The sequence below is a fragment of the Vipera berus genome (assembly GCF_964194415.1).
Source record: "Vipera berus genome assembly, chromosome: 1".
In the NCBI taxonomy this organism is placed as follows: Eukaryota; Metazoa; Chordata; class Lepidosauria; order Squamata; family Viperidae; genus Vipera; species Vipera berus.
Window position 1 is genome coordinate 340,207,368 of NC_138202.1, and position 20,605 is coordinate 340,227,972.

At 41.9% G+C, this 20,605-nt stretch overlaps 1 protein-coding gene across 1 annotated transcript in view; it reads left to right on the plus strand.

The window, feature by feature from the left end:
• Window positions 1–6,007: 6,007 nt before the first annotated feature.
• Window positions 6,008–20,605, plus strand: part of LOC308660042 (myeloperoxidase-like) — a 33,670-nt gene continuing 19,072 nt past the window's right edge. The window contains exons 1-8 of the mRNA XM_081314256.1: window positions 6,008–6,084; window positions 7,708–7,785; window positions 8,737–8,830; window positions 9,445–9,620; window positions 12,415–12,541; window positions 14,781–14,910; window positions 17,729–17,935; window positions 19,092–19,410. Coding sequence (XP_081170382.1) covers window positions 6,078–6,084; window positions 7,708–7,785; window positions 8,737–8,830; window positions 9,445–9,620; window positions 12,415–12,541; window positions 14,781–14,910; window positions 17,729–17,935; window positions 19,092–19,410 — 1,138 coding nt within the window. The 5' untranslated portion in view covers window positions 6,008–6,077. The remainder of the gene's footprint in view (window positions 6,085–7,707; window positions 7,786–8,736; window positions 8,831–9,444; window positions 9,621–12,414; window positions 12,542–14,780; window positions 14,911–17,728; window positions 17,936–19,091; window positions 19,411–20,605) is intronic.

Genomic DNA, 20,605 nt, shown 5'->3' on the forward strand with positions numbered 1-20,605 from the left:
TTGCTGGAATTGGGTATGTGTAGTTTAATGAAGAGAAGGGTGAGGGGTGACATGATAGCAGTGTTCCAATATCTCAGGGGCTACCACAAAGAAGACGGAGTCAAGCTATTCTCCAAAGCACCTGAAAGCAGGACAAGAACCAACGGATGGAAACTAGTCAAGGAGAGAAGCAACCTAGAACTAAGGAGAAACTTCCTGACAGTTAGAACAATTAACCAGTGGAACAACCTGCCTCCAGAGGTGGTGAATGCTCCAACACTGGAGGTTTTTAAAAAGAGACTGGACAGCCATTTGCCTGAAATGGTATAAGGTTTCCTGCCTAAGCAGGGGGTTGGACTAGATGACCTCCAAGGTCCCTTCCAACTTCTTCTTCTTCTTCTTCTTCTTCTTCTTCTTCTTCTTCTTCTTCTTCTTCTTCTTCTTCTTCTTCTTCTTCTTCTTCTTCTTCTTCTTCTTCTTCTTCTTCTTCTTCTTCTTGTTATTATTATTATTAAGAGTCTGCAGCAATCTGCCTACAAATTCTTGCTCAGCCACATTTCTGTCCAGCTACAGGTGGTCCTCGACTTACAACCACAAGTGAGCCCAAATTTCTGTTGCAAAGTGACACATTTGTTAAGTGAGTTTTGCCCCATTTTACAACCTTTCTTGCCACAGTTATTAAGTGAATCACTGCAGTTGTTAAGTTAGTAAGACCGTTGTAAAATGAATCTGGCTTCCCCATTGACTTTGCTTGTCAGAAGGTCGCAAAAGGAGACCACATGACGCCAGGACACTGCAACTGTCATAAACATGAATCAGTTGCCAAGCATCTGAATTTTCATCACTTGACCACGGGGATGCTGCAATGGTCATAAGTGTGAAAAACGGTCATAAGTCACTTTTTTAGTGCCATTGTAACTTCTAACGATCACTAAATGAACTGTTGTAAGTCAAGGACTGCCTGTATTTCCTTCCTGATCCAGAATTGTGAGCACTGGTGGGATTTGCCTAGCACCTCAATGGAAAGTGACAATCATTTATTTCACTTTGAGATTACTTCTTTACTTGAGCAGAGCTAAAATGCATTTCATGGCTAGTAAATATAACAAATTGCAATTAGCAAAAGAAATATCTGGTGCTGAAGTACAGAATAAAAGACATTTTCTTGACAGCTATCTATGAGAAAAGAAATTGGTTGATTTTAATAGACTTATTTCTGCAAGTAGCAGCACCTTGCTAGCTTTGGTCATTAAATAGGTACTCCAGAAAAATATTATATATTTTGAGAGGGCACCCACCATGTGCAACAAGACACATATTTTTCTGTGCAAGCCTGGGAAAAGACCTAAAGGGAACGCCACCATGTATGCCCAGGCCCACAACAAAGCATCAGAGCCATGGTGGTGGAGTGGTTAGAATGCAGATCCTGACTGGGTCAAGGTTGACTCAGCCTTCTATCCTTCTGAGGTCATTAAACTAGGATCCAGATTGTTGGAGACGAACATGATGCTGAAAAAGGGAGAGGTGAGATATTTAAAGAATGTAGGAGTGATCTATGGAAAGGGGTGGAAACAAAGATAGTGAAGAAAAAGAGTGAATGGTGTTGGCATAAACTAGGTTTAGGTTTCCATTTCTTCCATTTCCTGCCTTTATTTTATTTTATTTGTCCATTATACTCTTTTACTAAGATTTGCATAAAGTTGCTTCCCCAAAAGGGACTAACGTAATGAGTATGGAAGAACTGATATATTTTTAGACATAAAATATCATGTTACACATTTAAAGCTTCGGTTGTGGTTGTTTTTTGCAGGATCCAATCTGAGTCAGTCACCAGGACCAAAGGTTTTGTCTTCCGAGCTTTCACACTCGTGCTGGAGCCCATCGTTGGGGAACGTCTCCAGCTCGAGAGTTCCCTGAAGATGGACTCCAGCACGAGTCCAGAAGCTCAGAAGACTAAAACCTCTGGTGACTGACCCAGACTGGATCCTGCAACATTATCCTGGGATATGTATATTCACCTTCATTTTTGACAAGAGACAGCAACACAAAACAATAATTCTTACTTTAAGATTCAGAGGTTTATTTTGCTAATAATTTGGAACATAGCAAGCATCTTTCACCTACCTGTGTAGCAGCAGCCCTGCCCAAGCTCCTCAACACCCTCTCTGGGTTGGTGGTTGAGTTCCCCAGACTTATGGTTCTGGGGGACTTTAACTTGCCATCCCTGGGAGGTTCGTCGGGGTTGGCTTGGGAGTTCATAACCTCCATGACGGCCATGGACCTGACCCAGGTAATTCAGGGCCCAACTCATGAGGGGGGTCACACACTCGATCTTATTTTCCTATCTGGACGGTGGCTTGATGATCTGGGAGGGGGATCTCCATCTATTACTCCCCTGTCATGGACCGATCATCACCTCCTGCAGCTGGCCTTCCGCTTCGCCCCCCCCTGTCGCGGGGTTACGGAACCGACCAGGTGCTTCCGTCCCAGGCACCTAACGGACCCTGAATGGTTCCAGGAGGCACTTGGATCTGTCCCTGCCATCTTCGCTCACAGCCCGGTCGATGCCTTAGTGGAAGCCTGGGAAAGGGCGGCCACGGAGGCACTCGACTGCATTGTTCACATGCGGCCCCTGACCCGGCGCAGATCCCGGCGGGCACCATGGTTCTCTGTGGAGCTCCGGGAGTTGAAGCGTCAGAGACAGAGCCTAGAGAGCTGTTGGAGGTCCAGCCGGTCTGAGTCTGATCGATTGCGACTAAGAACCTTCACGAGGTCTTATCTCACAGCGATGGAGGCAACAAAGTCTAATTACTTCGCTGCCCTTATCGCGTCCGCAGATAATCGCCCGGCCGCCCTGTTTGGGGTGACTCGCTCCCTCCTGAATCAGGAGGTGAGGGAGGAGCCCCTGCAGGGTCATGCCGAGGAATTTAGTCAATATCTGGTGGATAAAATCGCTCAGATTCGGGCCGGCTTGGACTCCGACTGGGCAGAGTCTGACGATGGGGAATCGAGCGGTCTTGGGAATATTACTTGGGAAGAATTCGATCCTGTGACTCTGGAAGAAGTGGACAGGATCACGGGGAAGCTGAGTTCCACCACTTGTTTACTGGACCCGTGCCCCTCCTGGCTGGTTTATGCAGCTCAGGAGGGGACACGAGGCTGGCTCCAGGCAGTAATAACTGCTTCTTTGAGAGAGGGCAGCTTCCCTGCCGCCTTGAAGGAGGCGGTGGTGAGGCCCCTCCTCAAGAAGCCTGCCCTGGACCCGGCCATTTTGAATAACTATCATCCGGTCTCCAACCTTCGCTTTTTAGTGAAGTTTGTTGAGAGTGTGGTGGCTCATCAACTTCCTCTGTTCCTGGAGGAAGAGGATTATCTGGACCCCTACCAATCGGGCTTTAGGCCCGGGTACAGCACGGAGACGGCATTGGTCACACTGGTGAATGATCTCTGGCGGGCTCGGGACAGGGGTTGCTCCTCTGTCCTAGTCCTATTAGACCTCTCAGCGGCTTTTGATACCATCGACCATGGTATCCTGCTGCGGCGCCTCAGGGGGTTGGGAGTGGGTGGCACTGTCTTACAGTGGTTCTCCTCCTACCTTCTGGGTCGTTCGCAGTCGGTGTTGGCAGGGGGACAGAGGTCGGCCTCGAGGCCTCTCATTTGTGGAGTTCCTCAGAGGTCGGTCCTCTTGCCCCTCCTGTTCAACATCTATATGAAGCCGCTCGGTGAGATCATTTGTGGTTTTGGGGTGGGGTATCATCAGTACGCTGATGATACCCAGCTTTTTATTTCCACCCCAGATCAACTCAGTGATGCCCTCTCCGTGATGTCCCGTTGCCTGGAGGTGGTGAGGGTCTGGATGGGGAGGAACAGGCTTCGTCTAAATCCCGACAAGACCGAGTGGCTGTGCATACCGGCATCTCAGGTTGTCCATTCTATTCCATCTTTATCTATAGGGGGTGAGGTGTTACCCCCCATAGATAGGGCTCGCAACCTGGGTGTCCTCCTTGATTCACAGCTCAACTTTGAAGATCATATAGGAGCTGTGACCAGAGGGGCTTTTGCCCAGGTTCGCCTGGTGTGCCAGTTGCGGCCCTATTTGGACCGAGATGCCCTACAAACAGTCACTCATGCGCTCGTGACCTCTCGGATAGACCACTGCAACGCTCTCTACGTGGGGCTGCCCTTGAATAGCACTCGGAGGCTCCAGCTGGTGCAGAATGTGGTCGCGCGAGTTGTGATGGGGGTCTCCCGATACTCCCATGTAATACCTCTGCTCCGCGAGCTGCATTGGCTTCCAGTTGTCTTCCAGGTGAGATTCAAGGTGCTGGTGATGACCTATAAAGCCTTAAATGGCATGGGTCCGGGTTATTTACGGGAGCATCTTTTGCCGGCGTTAACTTCCCATCGCCCTGTGCGCTCCCACAGAGATGGCCTCCTCAGGGTGCCATCGGTCAGGGAATGTCGACTAGTGGCCCCCAGGGGGAGAGCATTCTCTGTGGGTGCGCCTGCCCTCTGGAATCAGCTTCCGGTTGAGCTTCGGATGGCTCCCAACCTTCGCTCGTTTCGCCGCAACATGAAGACTTGGCTATTTGAACTTGCCGGCCTGGACTGAGGGACTGAGATTTTAGATCTTAAATTTAAAAAATTTTTAATTTTAGAATGTGTTTATTGTTTAGGGCTATTTGATTTAATTTCATTTTAATTTTTATACATTATGTGTTGTTTATAGTGTGTTATTTGTTTATTTATTATTTGGATTTATATACCGCCCCTTCGGAGAGGGGCGGTATATAAATCCAAATAATAAATAAATAATAAAAACGCGGAAGGGACGCGGTGGCTCAGTGGGTTAGGACGCTGAGCTTGTCGATCGGAAGGTCGGCAGTTTGGCGGGTCGAATCCCGAGTGCCGCGTAGCAGAGTGAGCGCCTGTTACTCGTCCCAGCTTCTGCCCACCTAGCAGTTCGAAAGCACATAAAAATGCAAGTAGAAAAATAGGGACCACTCCGGTGGGAAGGTAACAGCGTTCCGTGCGCCTTTGGCGTCTAGTCATGCCGGCCACATGACCACGGAGATGTCCTCGGACAAGCGCTGGCTCTTCGGCTATGAAACGGAGATGAGCACCGGCCCCTAGAGTCGGAAACGACTAGCACACACATGTGCAGGGGAACCTTTACCTTTACCTTTACCTAATAAAAACACATCATCATGTCCATTAATAACCCATTGCAATGAGGACCATGTGACATAGTAGAATCCAATAGGACAGCTATAGGCCAATGGCAAATCAATCAGGTCCAGTCCCAACCTTTTATACCCTTTCTCGTTCTAAGACTGTAGTCAGATGGTGCGCTCTGACTTTTTCCCACGGTTACAATACTCATGTTCCAAATATACATAGAACTGTCTACTTTGCAATTTCATATTGCACAACACTCAGCAGATTACAAATAGAATGTTAGTCATGTGAAACAGTATAAAGTTCAGGTTTGCTCCAGCCTCATCTTGTTATAGGAAAGGACTATATTTTCATCTCCCACAGTGTTTTTTTTTTAATGCTCTTGGTGGGGTTCCTCCAGAAAAGAAAGTGCATACACCATCCCTCTCCTGATCTTGCAGAACAATTGATTTTTGCTTTTGGTACCTCAAACCCAACTTCCCAATGTCTGCTATGCTCAGCTGTGTCTTGATCCTGTTTTTCACATAGATTCTCAATCAGATTCTTGCTCATTTCAACTCGAAGTATGTTGAGTTGAACTGAGTTGTAGCTCTGTTCCCGCAAAGCCTACCAGAAGCATGCCAGGCTGGGGAAAAGTAGGATACCAAATCTGACCTGCAAAATTCTGGACCACCGTTATAGCAAAAAAGGCAGAGATGAATTTATTTATTCTAGTAATCCTCTGGACTTTTGCAGACAAGATCTAAAGCCCTAGGAAAGCTGCTGTATGGCTCTCCTATAATTTCAGAGCATTATCAGTAGGATGTGTCTTAAGAAAGGAGGGGAAAAGAAAAGGGGTGTAACTTTTCTTTTGTAAATGGCTCCTCCCATCTTTCAGAAAATACTTGATTTCCAGGCATCTAAAGTCAGAACTGGAGAAGATGGCAAGTAAGTGATTTTGAAATGCTTCTTAAAATTAATTATTTTAGTGCATTGCTCAGAAGCTACCTTATGGACTTGAGTATTCTCCATTTCTTCCATTTTATATTAGATCTCCTTGACTAGTAAATTCCCCAATATCAGCCTTCCTCAACTGGATGGGCACCAGTTATATGAGATTACAACTCTTATTCTGATAGCATGTATTGTAATTCAATGTATCTGGAGAGCATAAAATTGGATGAAGGCACTCTATTTTGACTAGGAAAACTATGGTGGAAAGCAGAACCATTGCATCTTTAAGTGATAGTATAAAAAGAAGTCTTTTTTCTCCATCTTTTTGCTCAAGCAGGGCTGATTGCAGGCTTTTGAGGTTTAGGTAAGTTTGACAAACAGGATAGAAGCAAAGTATCTACATGCCAATAAGGCTAAACTACCTTGTATTTCAAGCTTTTGTGAATATTTATGGAATGATCATAGGCACAAGTGTTAAAATTTTAAATATTTCCAAAGTGAGATTTCTAGTGTATAACAAAACCTTCTATGTTTAACGTTTCTTTTAGCAAATAAAATTATTTATTTATTATACGTTTTATAGGCTTAGGAACTTTGCAGTCTGTTCTTGAAGAACAGTGTAGGTCTTTGATATTTTATGGCTAAATAACATGACTCACTCTTTTGCCTAATAACAATTTATAGTGCTAGCTGCAGTCATTTATTCTATTTATTAAATGCAAGGTGACTCCTGGCAGCTCCTCCTACCATCATTGGTAGTCATCCTATCATAATTGGGTCACAATAATTAACTATGGGCAGAGCTTTACATGATTTCAACAATGCCTGGGTGATGCTATGAAGATGTTCTACACCATCACTGCAGAAACGGTCTAAAACAAAGAAAGTGCATATACCGCATGCTCTTCTGGATGTGATTGTGACTGTGATTGACACCTGCTGTCCTGAGAATGACTCTCTCCCAACTTTCCTCTATTTTGCAGAATGCACTTGCTCTGACTTCTTTAGGGCTCTAAACATCTGCCAGCCCTGCAATTTTCTTCTTTTTGAGTTGCTGTGATCTCTTTCACAGTCATTCAAGGTTTAGTTCCTGTGGCAGTGATTTCAACAACTTTGGGAATTTTCTCTGTCATATGACTAGGGGCAAAGAGGAAGGAGAAATAGATTTTTTTCCCTTGCTATTGTATGCAGAAACAATGGAGAGAGACTGAAAGAAAGACAGAAGGAGGGGAAACAAGCAAAACATATATAACACAATTGTGGGGGTTATGTTTTTATAAGGGTGATTGAGATTTTTATTTAAAATTTTTTTCAAGAGGGATATAATTACACTAACTTGGCTGGAGAAAATAGGGTAACCGCCCTATTTGCGGATGATCCACCTGTGGATGATCCAGATTTTTCCTGCCCAATTGCAGTAGCCCTAAAATGATGAAAGGAAAGAAGATTCCAGATCTAGGGCAAGTATTTTTATACACACACATTGTCCTGTCCAAGTTTGTAGAGCTAGAGTAACCAGCTTCTGACATTCCCAATTTATATTAAAATTTGACAGTTAAAGATTACTTTCCCAAATGATTTGCAAGTAACTCACATCAAACCTATGCTTTCTTCAAGGGCTGAGGCTAGTCTTTGCTCTTCTGGGTATTCTAATAGCAGTAAAGCCTCAAGAGGCAGATAACCTTTCTTTACAAGGTAAGGACTTTCACTTTAGAAATGCTTTTTAAAATAGAGTTGCAATGTCAGTAGAGGCCTGCCTGTGTCCGCATTTTTGTAAAAATGCATTTTTTTTCATCATTTAAGAACAAGCTGCAGGAACAAATGTGTTTTGATTGCCTCCATGTATTCAACTCACTGCAGCAGGAAAAAACATGATCATTTAAGGATAATTTGCTAATGTTTGAACCAATGCAGAAATTCAATCTGCATTTCTTTTCTTGGTGGACACTCAGAAGTCTGCCAAATATCCCTAAGGCAGTATTTCTGAACCTTGCTGGCTGTAAGACCCATGGATTTCATCTCTCAATTGTGTGGCTGCTATTATTTTGATTATTATTTTGATCTCCCTTGCAAAGAACTCTCATTGGAAGCAGAGTTTCTAGTAGTTGCTAGGATGATGTCTGTGCATCATAGCATCTCTGTGAAAATGATGGAATTGGTACATGCCAAATCACATGAATGCTAAATCTAATTTATATCATTTGCATGAAAGCATAGACACATGGGCTGTCCCAGATTCCCTATATCAACACTCCTGTTTAGAGTCTATTCCAAATCTTTGGTGGTATTACAGTATAGAGAAGGACCAACAAGAGATACACACCCTTAACAACCTATTACATAGGCATGACCTGTGTAAGCTTTTCCTGGTAGATCTCAAACACCCATCCATATCATTAGTAACTGACAAGGTTTAAAGTACTGTGTGAGCACAGAGTCAATTTTAATAGATGATTACTTAAAGAAATATACTATTGATATTACAACAGGGCTTCTCTGAGCTGGTGGCTTCTAGATATGCTGGAATGTAAAGTAGAATTCAGGTTATGGACCAGGTTAGCGAAGCTATATTCTCATTAGTTTGTTTTCGTGGGATTTGATTGAAGTGTCTCCTTCAACAAAATCCAAACCAAGTGTCTCTTTTAGACATTGCAAAGAAATTGGAAACCCGATTCCTTCTGCAGAATGTGGAAGAAGCCAAGAAATTAGTAGATGCTGCCTATGAATATACCCAGAACCGGTAAGATTTTGTACAAAAGTTCCAGAAGCCAAGTTTATTTTGCCCTTTTTCCATCTACTCTGTTTGATGAAGATTTGCTGCGTTGTTTACTAGGTGACTTCTCCGTGTGAAAGTTCAGACAAAAATTCAGGCAATGTGCCATTTTGTTTTATCTAGAAAACATGGCTATTTCTGCCAGTTACAAACTGATTTAAGTATTCCAGTTATTCCTGTTTTTATTCCATATCTTTACTGTGCATGTTTTGCTACAGCTTTTGTACTGTGGATATTTTTATTGTTCATTGCGATTGTGAATCCCATGGTATGACATTGATTTGGAATAAAAATACCAACAGGCATGCCTCCCCGTCCTTAGAGGCACAGAAGCCTTGCATAATCAAATCCACTTTAGGCAATAAGAAGAAATCAAAGGGCGAATGATGACATGAAGAAATGTAAAGTATTAGATTAGGATTATGAAGCCCTAGTAGTTCATCCCTAGATTTCATTAGATAACATCATGAAGTCTCTGCCTCTCAAGTTAGCCTCTCTGGCTGGGTCATTGTAACACACACCTTGTGGGAGGAAAAGCTTTTATTCTGCAGTCTTGATATAGGTATTTTCTGATTCACCAGGCTAGAAGAAAAATTAAGGAAAGAGACAGTACGCCCTTCAGATATCCTAGTGTCTTTCAAACAACCTGCAGGAAAAACTCGGTTGCATGTGAAAGCTGCTCATTATAGGCTGGTGACCTTGGACCTCTTGAAAGAGAAGCTGCAGGATGTATTTCCTCAGGAATTCAATATCACAGGTATCTTTGAACTAAAACACTAACCAAAAGTAAAGGTAAAAGTTACCTTGTCAGTTGTGTCCAACTCCGGGACATGGTGCTCATCTTCGTTTCTTGGCCGAGAGAGCCAGCATAGTCCAAAGGCATTTTCTGTGGTCAAGTGGCCAGCATGGATATATGCCAAAGGCACATGGAATGCTGTTACTTTCCCACCCAAGTGGTACCTATTAATCTACTTGCATTTGTGTGCTTTCAAGTTGCTAGGTTGGCAGGAAAAAGTAACCAAAAGTAACAAAAAAAAGTAATCAAAAGAAGGGAAAATAAAATGCTGGGTTTTCTTCCATGCTTAATTTACATTCTTTGCTATTTGCACATCATAACTTCTGCAATGACTTAGCTTACCATAGACAAATCAAAACTAATGCTGAGTGTTTCATTTTGAAAACTCCAACCCCAATGTTTATAGTATAAGCTTTTAAAATATCAAATGGTGCTCATAAGTATTCAGCCTCACACATTAGCATCTCATGGAAACTAGGTTGTCCTTTAGCATTATGTCCTTCTCTACTTCTTGTAATACAGTTTCCCCAGTGGAAAGCAAACCTATATGAAGGAAAGCTCTGTAGGAAAATACATCCATTCCTGGAAAGATATATACAGAGGTGCACTACAGATTTATTAGGGGAAACTGTTTGCAAAAATTATGTGCATTTGTCAAAATTGTAGATAAAAACTGTATGTTTTGAAAAAAATGTGCAAAAAATGCATTAAAGATGCCTGCAATCTATTTTTTTCTAAAAAAAATCTCAAAGTTATAGAAGAATAAGATGAACTAAATATGAGGAACTGAGAAGAAACTGAATTAACAGATTTACCCATTCATTTTGACCACAGAGTACATGTACATTTCTTGGCCAATCATCTTCAAAGAGGAAGCAAAAGAGAATTTTTTTATCTAAGTATTTAATCATTTTATTTTTAGATGTTAGCTGATGATTGGGTGGGGCAACCAAAAATGACATGGATAATTATTATTTGTATTAAACTAATATTTTATATGGAAGCATCTGTCTTCATAAGAATTTCATGGGAAATCTTTTCAGAGAATGCTTTTGATTGTTTTTTTTTCCTCAAATCTCATCCTATGCATCAAGAAGACTTTTTTGTTTTCTTTATCATTTTCAATAGTTTTATGATGCGTTATGTAGATTCAGTTGCATTATAATGCATGAGACTGAATTAAAACATTGCCTAGAGCCCTTCTTTAAAGGAGATGGGCAGTTTAGAAATATGAAATATAAACAAAAATAAAGAAATCTCTGCAAGGTACGGCACAAAGAAACCTTAATGCTGATATATCTATATTTATATTACTTTTGTAGTGCTTTACCAAAGCCTATAAGAGCATTACATGTTGAGAAGAACATTGGGAAACTGGAGATGATCCAGAGAAGAATGGCCAAGATGGTGGGAAGTTAGAAATTAACTCTTATTTATTAACATTACCCAAGGGATAGGTCTCTTTAAATTTAGAGAAGACAAGATCTTCAAATTGATAGGAGAAGCTAGAGTAGAGTGTTCTTAATTGTTCCTAAGGATGGATGGAAATTAAAGAGAAAGAGATTGGGGGCTTACAAAAAAAACCCACAAAAACCTATAAGAGCTGCTAATCAATGGAACATCATTTGATGGTTGTCCCAAAGATATTTTTTTCAAAAGACAACTGGATTTTCTTGTTTTTTCTTTGAAGACGTTTTGCTTCTCATCCAAGAAGCTTCTTCAGCTCTAACTGATTGAGAATGGAAGGATTTATATTCCTTGCAGACAGCTTGTCATTTGCATCCTTTTAGAGAGTCATTGAGGCCACTTAGGGTTTGTCTGTGTCCTCAGGGTCATCTCAGTAGTGCAAATGGGTGTGGAGCCTTCTTGGAACTGCTGAAAGGACTGTGTTGTGGAGCTGTGCTTCTTGCAGGATTTTTCTGCCCTATGTCCATTCTGCAAAAAACATCATCAGAGAATCTCCATAGACATGTGATGGGAAGTGGTGGGCTCTTCTACCTTAAAGTCATTTAAGGACCACCCAAGTAGTCATGCTTCAGAGATGCTATACTTGTATTCTGCTTTGCAAGATCCTACATTGAGCAACAGATTGACTTGAAGACTTCAAGATAGCTGCTATTGAACAACATGTTTAACTTGGCTACTACTTAAACCATTTTCTGAATTTGCATAATACCTTGACTCCTAAAACAGCCACATAACCTACTAATCCTTACGCACAGACAAAAATGAACCAGTTAAAATTAACCAAGCTTAGCTTGTTTTAGGAATGCAACCATTAAGTTACTGATTACTGTAGAGCAATTGGTTGGAGCTGTTCTGAATGGTATTTAATAGCTATCCAACATCTCTGAAAAAGATGTCTGAAAAATGTTTCACCTTTTAACCCTAAGGTTATTTTTCAAAAGGACATTGTTTTTTTCTTGAAGATGTTTTGCTTCTCATCCAAGAAGCTTCTTCAATTCTGTTCTTCAGTTTTTCACTTCAGAAGTGAAGAAGCTTCTTGGATGAGAAGCAAAATGTCTTCAAGGAAAAACAAAGTCCAGTTACTTTTGGAAAAAGCACTTTTGGGCAACCATGACTGGGATGACTGAGAATCTCCATAGACTTTTGCCTTTTAAATTTTCTCATCCTTACAAAACATAAATCCTGCTTTTGGCTTTTAAAGTATAATTCAGAAGGCAAGTGACTCTAGTCTTGCATTCTTCTGTCATTTTTGCAGCCCTGAAGTCTAAATCCCTTTGTTTTCCTACAGATGTGCTCTCCCCTTCCCAGATGCAAACTATCTACAAGGCAAGCGGATGTGCTTCCCAAGAGATCAGTACACAAGAGTGTGATGAGAAGAACCCTTACCGGACCATTACAGGCGAATGCAATAACCTGTATGATTCTAGAATAGAAACGGACAGTCTTTTGGTGGCCAAGACCCTAGCCTAGTTGTTTTTAAGTGCTAAGGGCTGCTAAGTGAAGAGGGTGACATTTTGGGAATACTATTAAGGGTTTCTTTCTTTAAAAAACGGTGATGTTGAGTTTAAGACTCACATTAGTTTTCATCCATTACACATCTCAAAATGGCCAGAAAATGTAGTATCAGTTTCTGATCATTGACCAAGTACTGGTCATAAGAGAATAGCATAGAGTAGAATAGAGCTGAAAGGGACCTTGGAGGTCTTCTAGTACAGCCCCCTGCTCAAGTAGGAGGAACTATACCATTTCAGACATGTGACTGTCTAGTGTCTTCTTAAAAACCTCCAGGGATGGAGCGCCCACGATTTCTGAAGGCAAGCTGTTCCACTGGTTAATTGTCCCCACTGTTAGGAAGTTTCACTTTAATTCCAGGTTGATTCTCTCTTTGCTCAATTTCCAACCATTGTTTCTTGTCCTGCCGTCTGGTGCTTTGAAGAATAATTTGACTGCCTTCTTCTTTGTGGCAGCCCCTCAAATACTGGAATACTGCTATCATGTCACCCCTGTTTCTTCTTTCCTTTAGACTAGCCAAACCCAAGCCCTGCAGCCGTTCTTCATATGTTTTAGTCTCCAGGCCTTTGATCATTTTAGTTGCTCTTCTCTGAACTTTTTCCAAAGTCTCAACATCTTTTTTGTAGTATGGTGACCAAAATTGGTTGCGGTATTCCAGGTGTGGCCTTACTAGGGTTGTATAGAGCAGTACTAATACTTCACGTGATCTTGATTCTCTGCCTCTGTTTATACAACCTAGGAGACTTCAAAAGCTGCCTGGGTCTCAGGTTATTTTCCCACTCTTTCAGTAGAGAATATTGTGGATGCAAGAGCAGATGCTCTGCATTTGGAAACTTACTGATTTGGTCCTCAGCCTATTGTGCTTAAGAGGACATGATGGGAAGTCATAAGAAAGTCATCAGGCTGCCCCATGGACGCTTCCACTCCAACAGTGAGGTCATGTAGCACTCTTTAACCTTTTCTGATTAGCAGCAGAATTGGGACTTGTCCATGTCTAGAATAGCATGAACCACTTCCTATTGCTGGGAGATTTACTCCTGGAAGACAGTAGGGCTGCCCATAGCTGATGGGAATGGTCTGGTCTGGCAAAGAATAAAACATTCCAAATTTCTCCAGAATGTGCCATCTCTGAAATTGGCACATACAACCTAGATGTGTTCGGTCAACTCAACCAGTTGAATTTTATCCCACAAACTAAGGTTAAATAAATTAAAGTTTAGCATGATGAACAAAATCAGTTGCTGAATCAGGAACAAGCTCTCTTCAAGTGTGGAGTGTCAGTCTAGCTGGCTCTCCGTGATCTCAGCCCTCTTCCCTATAGAACAGCTATTATTGTTCAGTTAGGATTACACTAGAATGGAGTTGGCAGTAGATGTCAACACCTGCCAATCTTGGGTGACCTTGGACCCATAGGGTGGAATACAGGATACAAGGAAGTTCAAGATGCCTCCTGGAAAGTGAGAGCCAAATTACTTTTATGACATGCCCATTGCTAAGAAGTTTGTTTGTATACCATCCTCAGGAAGAAGCTGGTTACCCAGGCACCTTTTCTATTTTAGTTTGTAATTCAACATATGAGACTCCAAATACAGGTAGTCCTCAATTTACAACAGTTTGTTTAGTGGCCATTTAAAGTTACAACGACCTTGAAAAAAAGTGACTTATGACTGTTTTTCACTTTTACAACCACTGTAGCATCCCCATGATCACATGACCAAAATTCAAATGTTTGGCAACCAGCTCATATTTATGACAGTCGCAGTGCCCTGGGGTCATGTGATCACTTTTTGCGCCCTTGTGGCAATGGAAATCAATGGGGAAGCCAGATTCACTTAATAACTGCAGTGATTCACTTAACAATGGTGGCAAGAAAGGTCCTAAACTGGGGCAGAACTCACTTAACAAATGTCTCACTTAGCAACAGAAATGGGTTCAATTGTAGTCGTAAGTTGAGGACTACCTGTATTGGACTTTCTTCTGGAACTAAACCTGAACATTTAATCAGAATATGGATGATGTATTTGCCGTAACATGTGTGAATACAATTGAGCTTTATTACTGGATTACATTGTGTGTAAACCAAGTCTTATTGCTTTTAAAAACTCTTCTAAACAAACCTTTGGGTTTACTGAAAATTTGCAGGAGAATTCCTACTTTAGGGGCTAGCAACCGCCCATATGCCAGGTGGCTGCCGCAAGAATATGAAGATGGCGTCTCTCTCCCACGTGGCTGGACAGAAACGAAGCTGTATTCTGGATTTCGTCTGCCCTTAGTAAGATACAGTCCTTATCTCTCTTTAATTCCAGGATGCTTAGTTTGAACAGAGGAAGGATCCAGGGTTTTAAGGGCCAAAAACATTTAAAAGGGGAGGAAAGAGACCAAGAGTTGAGGCAAGGAGATTAGAGGAATGGAATAATTGATGTAATTGAAGGATCATAGCCAGAAATGTACTAAGGAGTCCTAAATTTGTCTGTCAGAGCAGGAGTGATCCAGGTATAGTTTAAGGCCTGTAAATGATCTGATGCTTCTGTGCAATAGTTATAGCAATAGAAAACAGGAATAGAGTGGCATTTTCATGAAACTGGCAAGAATCATATCTTATACCATAGTTTTGCAAATGAAAAGATAGAGGCTTCATTATGGCCAAATCCTGACTCATTTAAATAAACTTTGAAGATATAATGTAAATATATCAAGTATGCAAATAACTTTGGTGCACATTGGGCTCCCAACTTGCTGAGCAGCCCTGAACAACCACAACTTAGGCCTTTGATCTGTTATATCATAAAGACAAGACAAATTAAGAGGGAGATACAGTGTAATTTATAGCACAGCCTTGATATATTTTTTGAAAAACCGATCTGGATGACTTTATTATGATCACTTCCTACTAGGTCACCATGCTAGCTGTGCTGTCTTTGTAATATAGTTATTCTTCAACTTACAACCATTCATTTATTGACTGTTTGAAGTTACAACACTTATGATCATTGCAGCATCCCCATGGTCATGTGATCAAAACTTGGTTGCTTGGCAACTGGCCTATATTTATGACAGTTGCACTGCCCTGGCGTCATGTGATCATCATCTGCAACCTTCCCAGTCAGCTTCTGACAAGCAAAGCCAGTGGGGGGGAGGGGGGGAGGGACCAGATTTGCTTAATGATTCACTTAAACAGGCTGGAATGATTTGCTTAGCAACTGTAGCAAAAGAGGTCGTAAAATGGGGCAAAATTCACAACAACTGCCTTGCTTAGCAACAGAAATTGTGGTCAATTGTCAAGCTCAGTTGTGATCATAAGTCGAGAATTACCTGTGTGGTCAATGAATAGAAACAATGTTGCATAGATATTGTGGAGGGGGTACTACATAGCATCTAACACTTTGAAAATCTATCATAATTTGTTGCTCTGAGGATGAGACGGGTGGTCTCTAAATTTGATAAATAAAGCAAATTATTATTGCAGGATTTTATTAATATTTGCTTATAAGGCAGGAGTTGAAAAATGATAAATCATAACCATAAATATCTAAACTTATATTTTGTCATGCTCAAAAGATGACAGACGTTCTGAACCTCTTTGGTATTCTTAAATACCGGCTGACACTGTCTCCCTTTTTTTCCAATGGAAGTTGAAAAATGAGAGGGACTTGAAATATTGCCAATAAGGCTAACTCCCTGTAGCAATAATTGGCTAAAAGTGATAGCTTCATCCTTCTCAGCTGTCCAGCCTGACCAATCCTCAGCACTTTCCAGGATGATTTAGTTTCATCATCCAAAAATACATTTTTTTTCCTAATATACAGTGACCAAAGTCTTTTAAATCCTCCTGCTAGACAATTCTCCTCACAAATGAACCACATATGCTCATACTTCATACTCCAAGAGTGTACTACATTTACAATTTAACATTTCTTGGAGATCTGACTACCACAGCATGAGGGCTGAGGGCTGAATTTGGAGGAGTCACTGAGTACCTTCTATGGTTCTCTCCTTAATGGAATGATTTATTGTTGGACTCCAGAAGATGGTAGAGGACAGGAAGGCCTGGAGGAATGTTGTCCATGGGGTCGCGATGGGTCGGACACGACTTCGCAGCTAACAACAACAGGTTTCTCCTGCCTTCCAAAACTTTTTGATACATTTAGTGAAACACCCTGAGATACTTGATGCCCAGGGCTGTATTGTGCAGAAATTGCACCAAGGAATTGCTAATCTGGCATAAGAGTAGAGATCTGGAGGTTGAATGCATCATTGGCACCATGCACATAAAAATATTTTGTAAGCCCTAGGACAGAAGCAACAATAAAGTTAAGGGAAGAATAAACAAGAGGACAGAAATAAGCAATCCAGACAATCTCATGATCATTTAATCCGCTCAGTATCTGCAGGCCACTGAAGCTTTGTCAAAAGGGAGTGAAAGAACCAAGCACCCTGAAAAAAGACGTGTCTATTTGACTGGATGCTAAGCAGAAGCATTTCAGGCTGGAATGTTCTATTGCAGGTCCCATATATAAGGCCCTTGAAATTCTAATACCTAATATTAATAATTAACATATAATATTATATTTGATATAATAATAAAATAAAATAAGATTAGATAATTAGATAAATCTCTTTTATTTAGTCCTTTTAGTTAGCTGCTTTTAATGAAGTTCCAGGGTGTCAACCATTTGTATTTAATTCTTCTGCCTTAAGACCTTGAAGTCATTCCTCTCTCGTTTCATCAAGAAGGAGACTCCTAGATCAGTGGTTCTCAAAGTTTTCTTCTCCACTGACCCCCTTTAAATATCTTTTGTGGCTGTGGACCACGGCCACAAACCCCCCAAGACCTAACTCAAGATTTAAATCATAACATTTCTTTAAGCCTTCATAGACCCCCGCCCCCCTGATAACATTGTGGCTCCCCAGGGATCTGTTGAGAACCACTGTCTTAAATTATTTCATTGGCAGTTTTTGCAAGTAAACCTTTAAATTCTTTCTCCTAAAATAGCATGTAGCAATTTGTAGCTGTTCCAGGTGGGGTTTCATAAACCCCTTTTTCTTTCCTTCTGTCTCTGCCACTCTTGATAATAATTTCTTGGTAACAGGTCCGGAATGTATCCAATGACATCGTCTTCTTTCCTAATGTAAACATCACTGATGATCCTTTCCGCTCAGTCATGTTTATGCAGTGGGGGCAGTTTCTCGATCACGATTTGGATTTTGGACCTTCTGTAACAGCGACCCTCACCTTCAGGAAAGGAATAGATTGCTTTAACAGCTGTGAGAAAGGGCCACCATGTTTTCCAATCCAGGTATGAGAAATTCTGTATCTACTTCTGCATGGATTAGCAGCCATCCAGAGACATTCAGGATGAGTGTCCCAAAGGTGCTTTTTCAAGAGGCAGCTGGACTTCCTTCGTTTTTCCTTGACAACGTTTCACTTCTCATCCAAGAAGCTTCTTCAGTTCTGATTGATAAACCTCCAAGTGACCTCGACAACTCTCAGAGGGTGTGCCAACAACCAGATGACTGCAAGGAATATAAATAGTTCCATTCCCCACCATTCAGTCAGAACTGAAGAAGCTTCTTGGATGAAAAGAGAAACGTCTTCAAGGGGAAAAAAAGAAAATGCAGTTGCTGTTTTAAAAAGCACCTTTGGGACAACCATGACCTGGACGATTGAGAATCTCCATAGACATTCAGGATGAGTGGAAAGCTCATCAGCAGGGAACTTCTGAGTCTCCATACTTTCAGGGTTTCTACTGCCAACAACTTAAATTTGTCAGCCTCTGTTTTTTATCTTCCCAGTCCTTCCGAGTTCTGCTTTTCCAGCTTTATTTCAATCTCCCTGTCTACTTCCTTGGTGTCTAATCTAAGCATGTGCCAGTGAAGAGACAGAAAATATAGTTCTGCCAATGGATCTGGGGACCCAATAGTGATATGGAGCCCATCAAGAGGCTGGTCTGATTTTTGTCAGTAGGTACATAGGGGTTTATTGGTTTTTGTACTAGGATTTTATCTTTATAAGTCACCTGGAGTCCAGTGTGAATGAGTTGGGCAGCCATACAATTTTTTTAATAAATAAATATAAAAAGACAGCATTGCTGAGCCACCATGCTTACTAGATCTAATCTCTTGATCTAACTTGAAGATCTTCAGATGCTCACTTATGTGGCCATGATTACTCGGACTGACAAGGGTTAAAGTCCAAAACCCATCACCAAAAGTAACTCATTCCAGAAATGGATCCTATTTATACATTTTCCAACCATGCCTCCATTTTGTCACATGTTCCTTTTAAATATTAATGAGAGAAAGGGGGAAAGCATGAGGATAATGATGCCTATCTGTGTAAAACTCCAAGTGTTTGATATTCCTTTACGTGGCATATTTCTCTACTTGGCAGAATAAAGCAAATACGTTTTTTGAACCTGGGAATTTAAGCTTGTCTTCATATTTTTGCTCTAGATCCCACCCAATGATCCTTCAAAAAAGGAGTTTAAGTGTATCCCCTTTATGCGGGCTGCTCCTGCATGCAACGGTGGCTATGCCATTCGCAACCAGATCAATGCACTCACAGCCTTTGTTGATGCCAGTATGGTATATGCCAGTGAAGACAAGTGGGCAATGCAGCTAAGAAATTTCACAAACAACCTAGGACTGCTTGCTGTGAATAAGAAATTCAACGATCGAGGCCTTGCCTATCTCCCCTTTGGTGTTCCTGAAGGCTTTCAGGACAATTGCCATATAACAAATAAAACCCTCAACATCCCCTGTTTTTTGGCAGGTAAGTAATTTGAACGGTGCATCATTTCTTTGGGGCTGCTCTTGCAAACTGAAGTCACATCTAGTGAAGGGGATAACAGGAAGACAAAAAAGGAATAGATAGCTGCAACAAAGATGATTAGAGGTCTGGAAGCTAAAACATATGAAGAACGGATGCAGGAATTGGGTATGTCTAATTTAATGAAAAGAAAGAGTAGGGGTGACATAATAGCAGTGTTCCAATATCTAATGGGCTGACACAAGGAAGAGGGGGGTCAACCTAGTCTCCAAAGCACCTGAATGCAGAGAAGAAGCAATGGATGGAAAATAATCAAGGACAGAACCAACCGTTTATATTGTGTAGTGGGTCCGACGCAAGAGAGACGCCAGCCGGTGTGTGAGTTCAGTTCTTTATTGGAAGGGGAAGTGAACTGAGGAATGAGGGCTACCTGGCCTCCTTATATACCTGGCCAGGTAAGCTAACAGCCAATGGGGTTGGCCCTAGGTTTCCCGCCGAAACTGTCCAGGCCAACGCCCCCTGAGGGCTGTTGCTATGCAGATGCCTGCATACATAACACCCCTCCCCCCTTAGAGAAGACCCACATAACAACAACAACATGCAACTACTATAACTATGAGTATATATATAAAAAAACAGTGGTGTCCTTGTGTGAGGATCACTTGCACACATAGTCCGACAGGTAGGCTGGTGTCCTGTGTGGATGGGTGGATCGTCTGGGTGTGCTTGGCCCCTGGGCTTGGACCGTGGGTTCCTGAGGCCTTTGTGCAGGGCTGCAAGGAGCCGGCATCAGGAAGTCCTCCTCCTCTGGTCCCTGCCCTGTGACGTCCTCAGCTGGGTTGACCCCTCCTGGAGTGTGGTCCTCCTGTTGATCGTGTGCGTTGAGTTCAGGGACGTGTGTGACGTGCTCAGGGGCGTGTGTGACGTGCTCAGGGACTCTTCCTCTGAGCTGATCGATGTGTCGCCTTATGCGTCTGTCCCCCTCCACCCCTACAATGTACGAAAGGGGTCCTGTTTTCCAGACCACTGTCCCCGGAACCCAAGGATGTCCAGCCCCATAGTTCCTTGCCCAGACCAGGTCCCCCAGGTTGAGGACCCTGTGTGTGGATGATGATGGCAATGGTGATGGTAGTGATGCTGGTGGTGATGGTGATGATGGTGATGATGGTGATGATGGTGATGTTGCCCTACCGGTTTC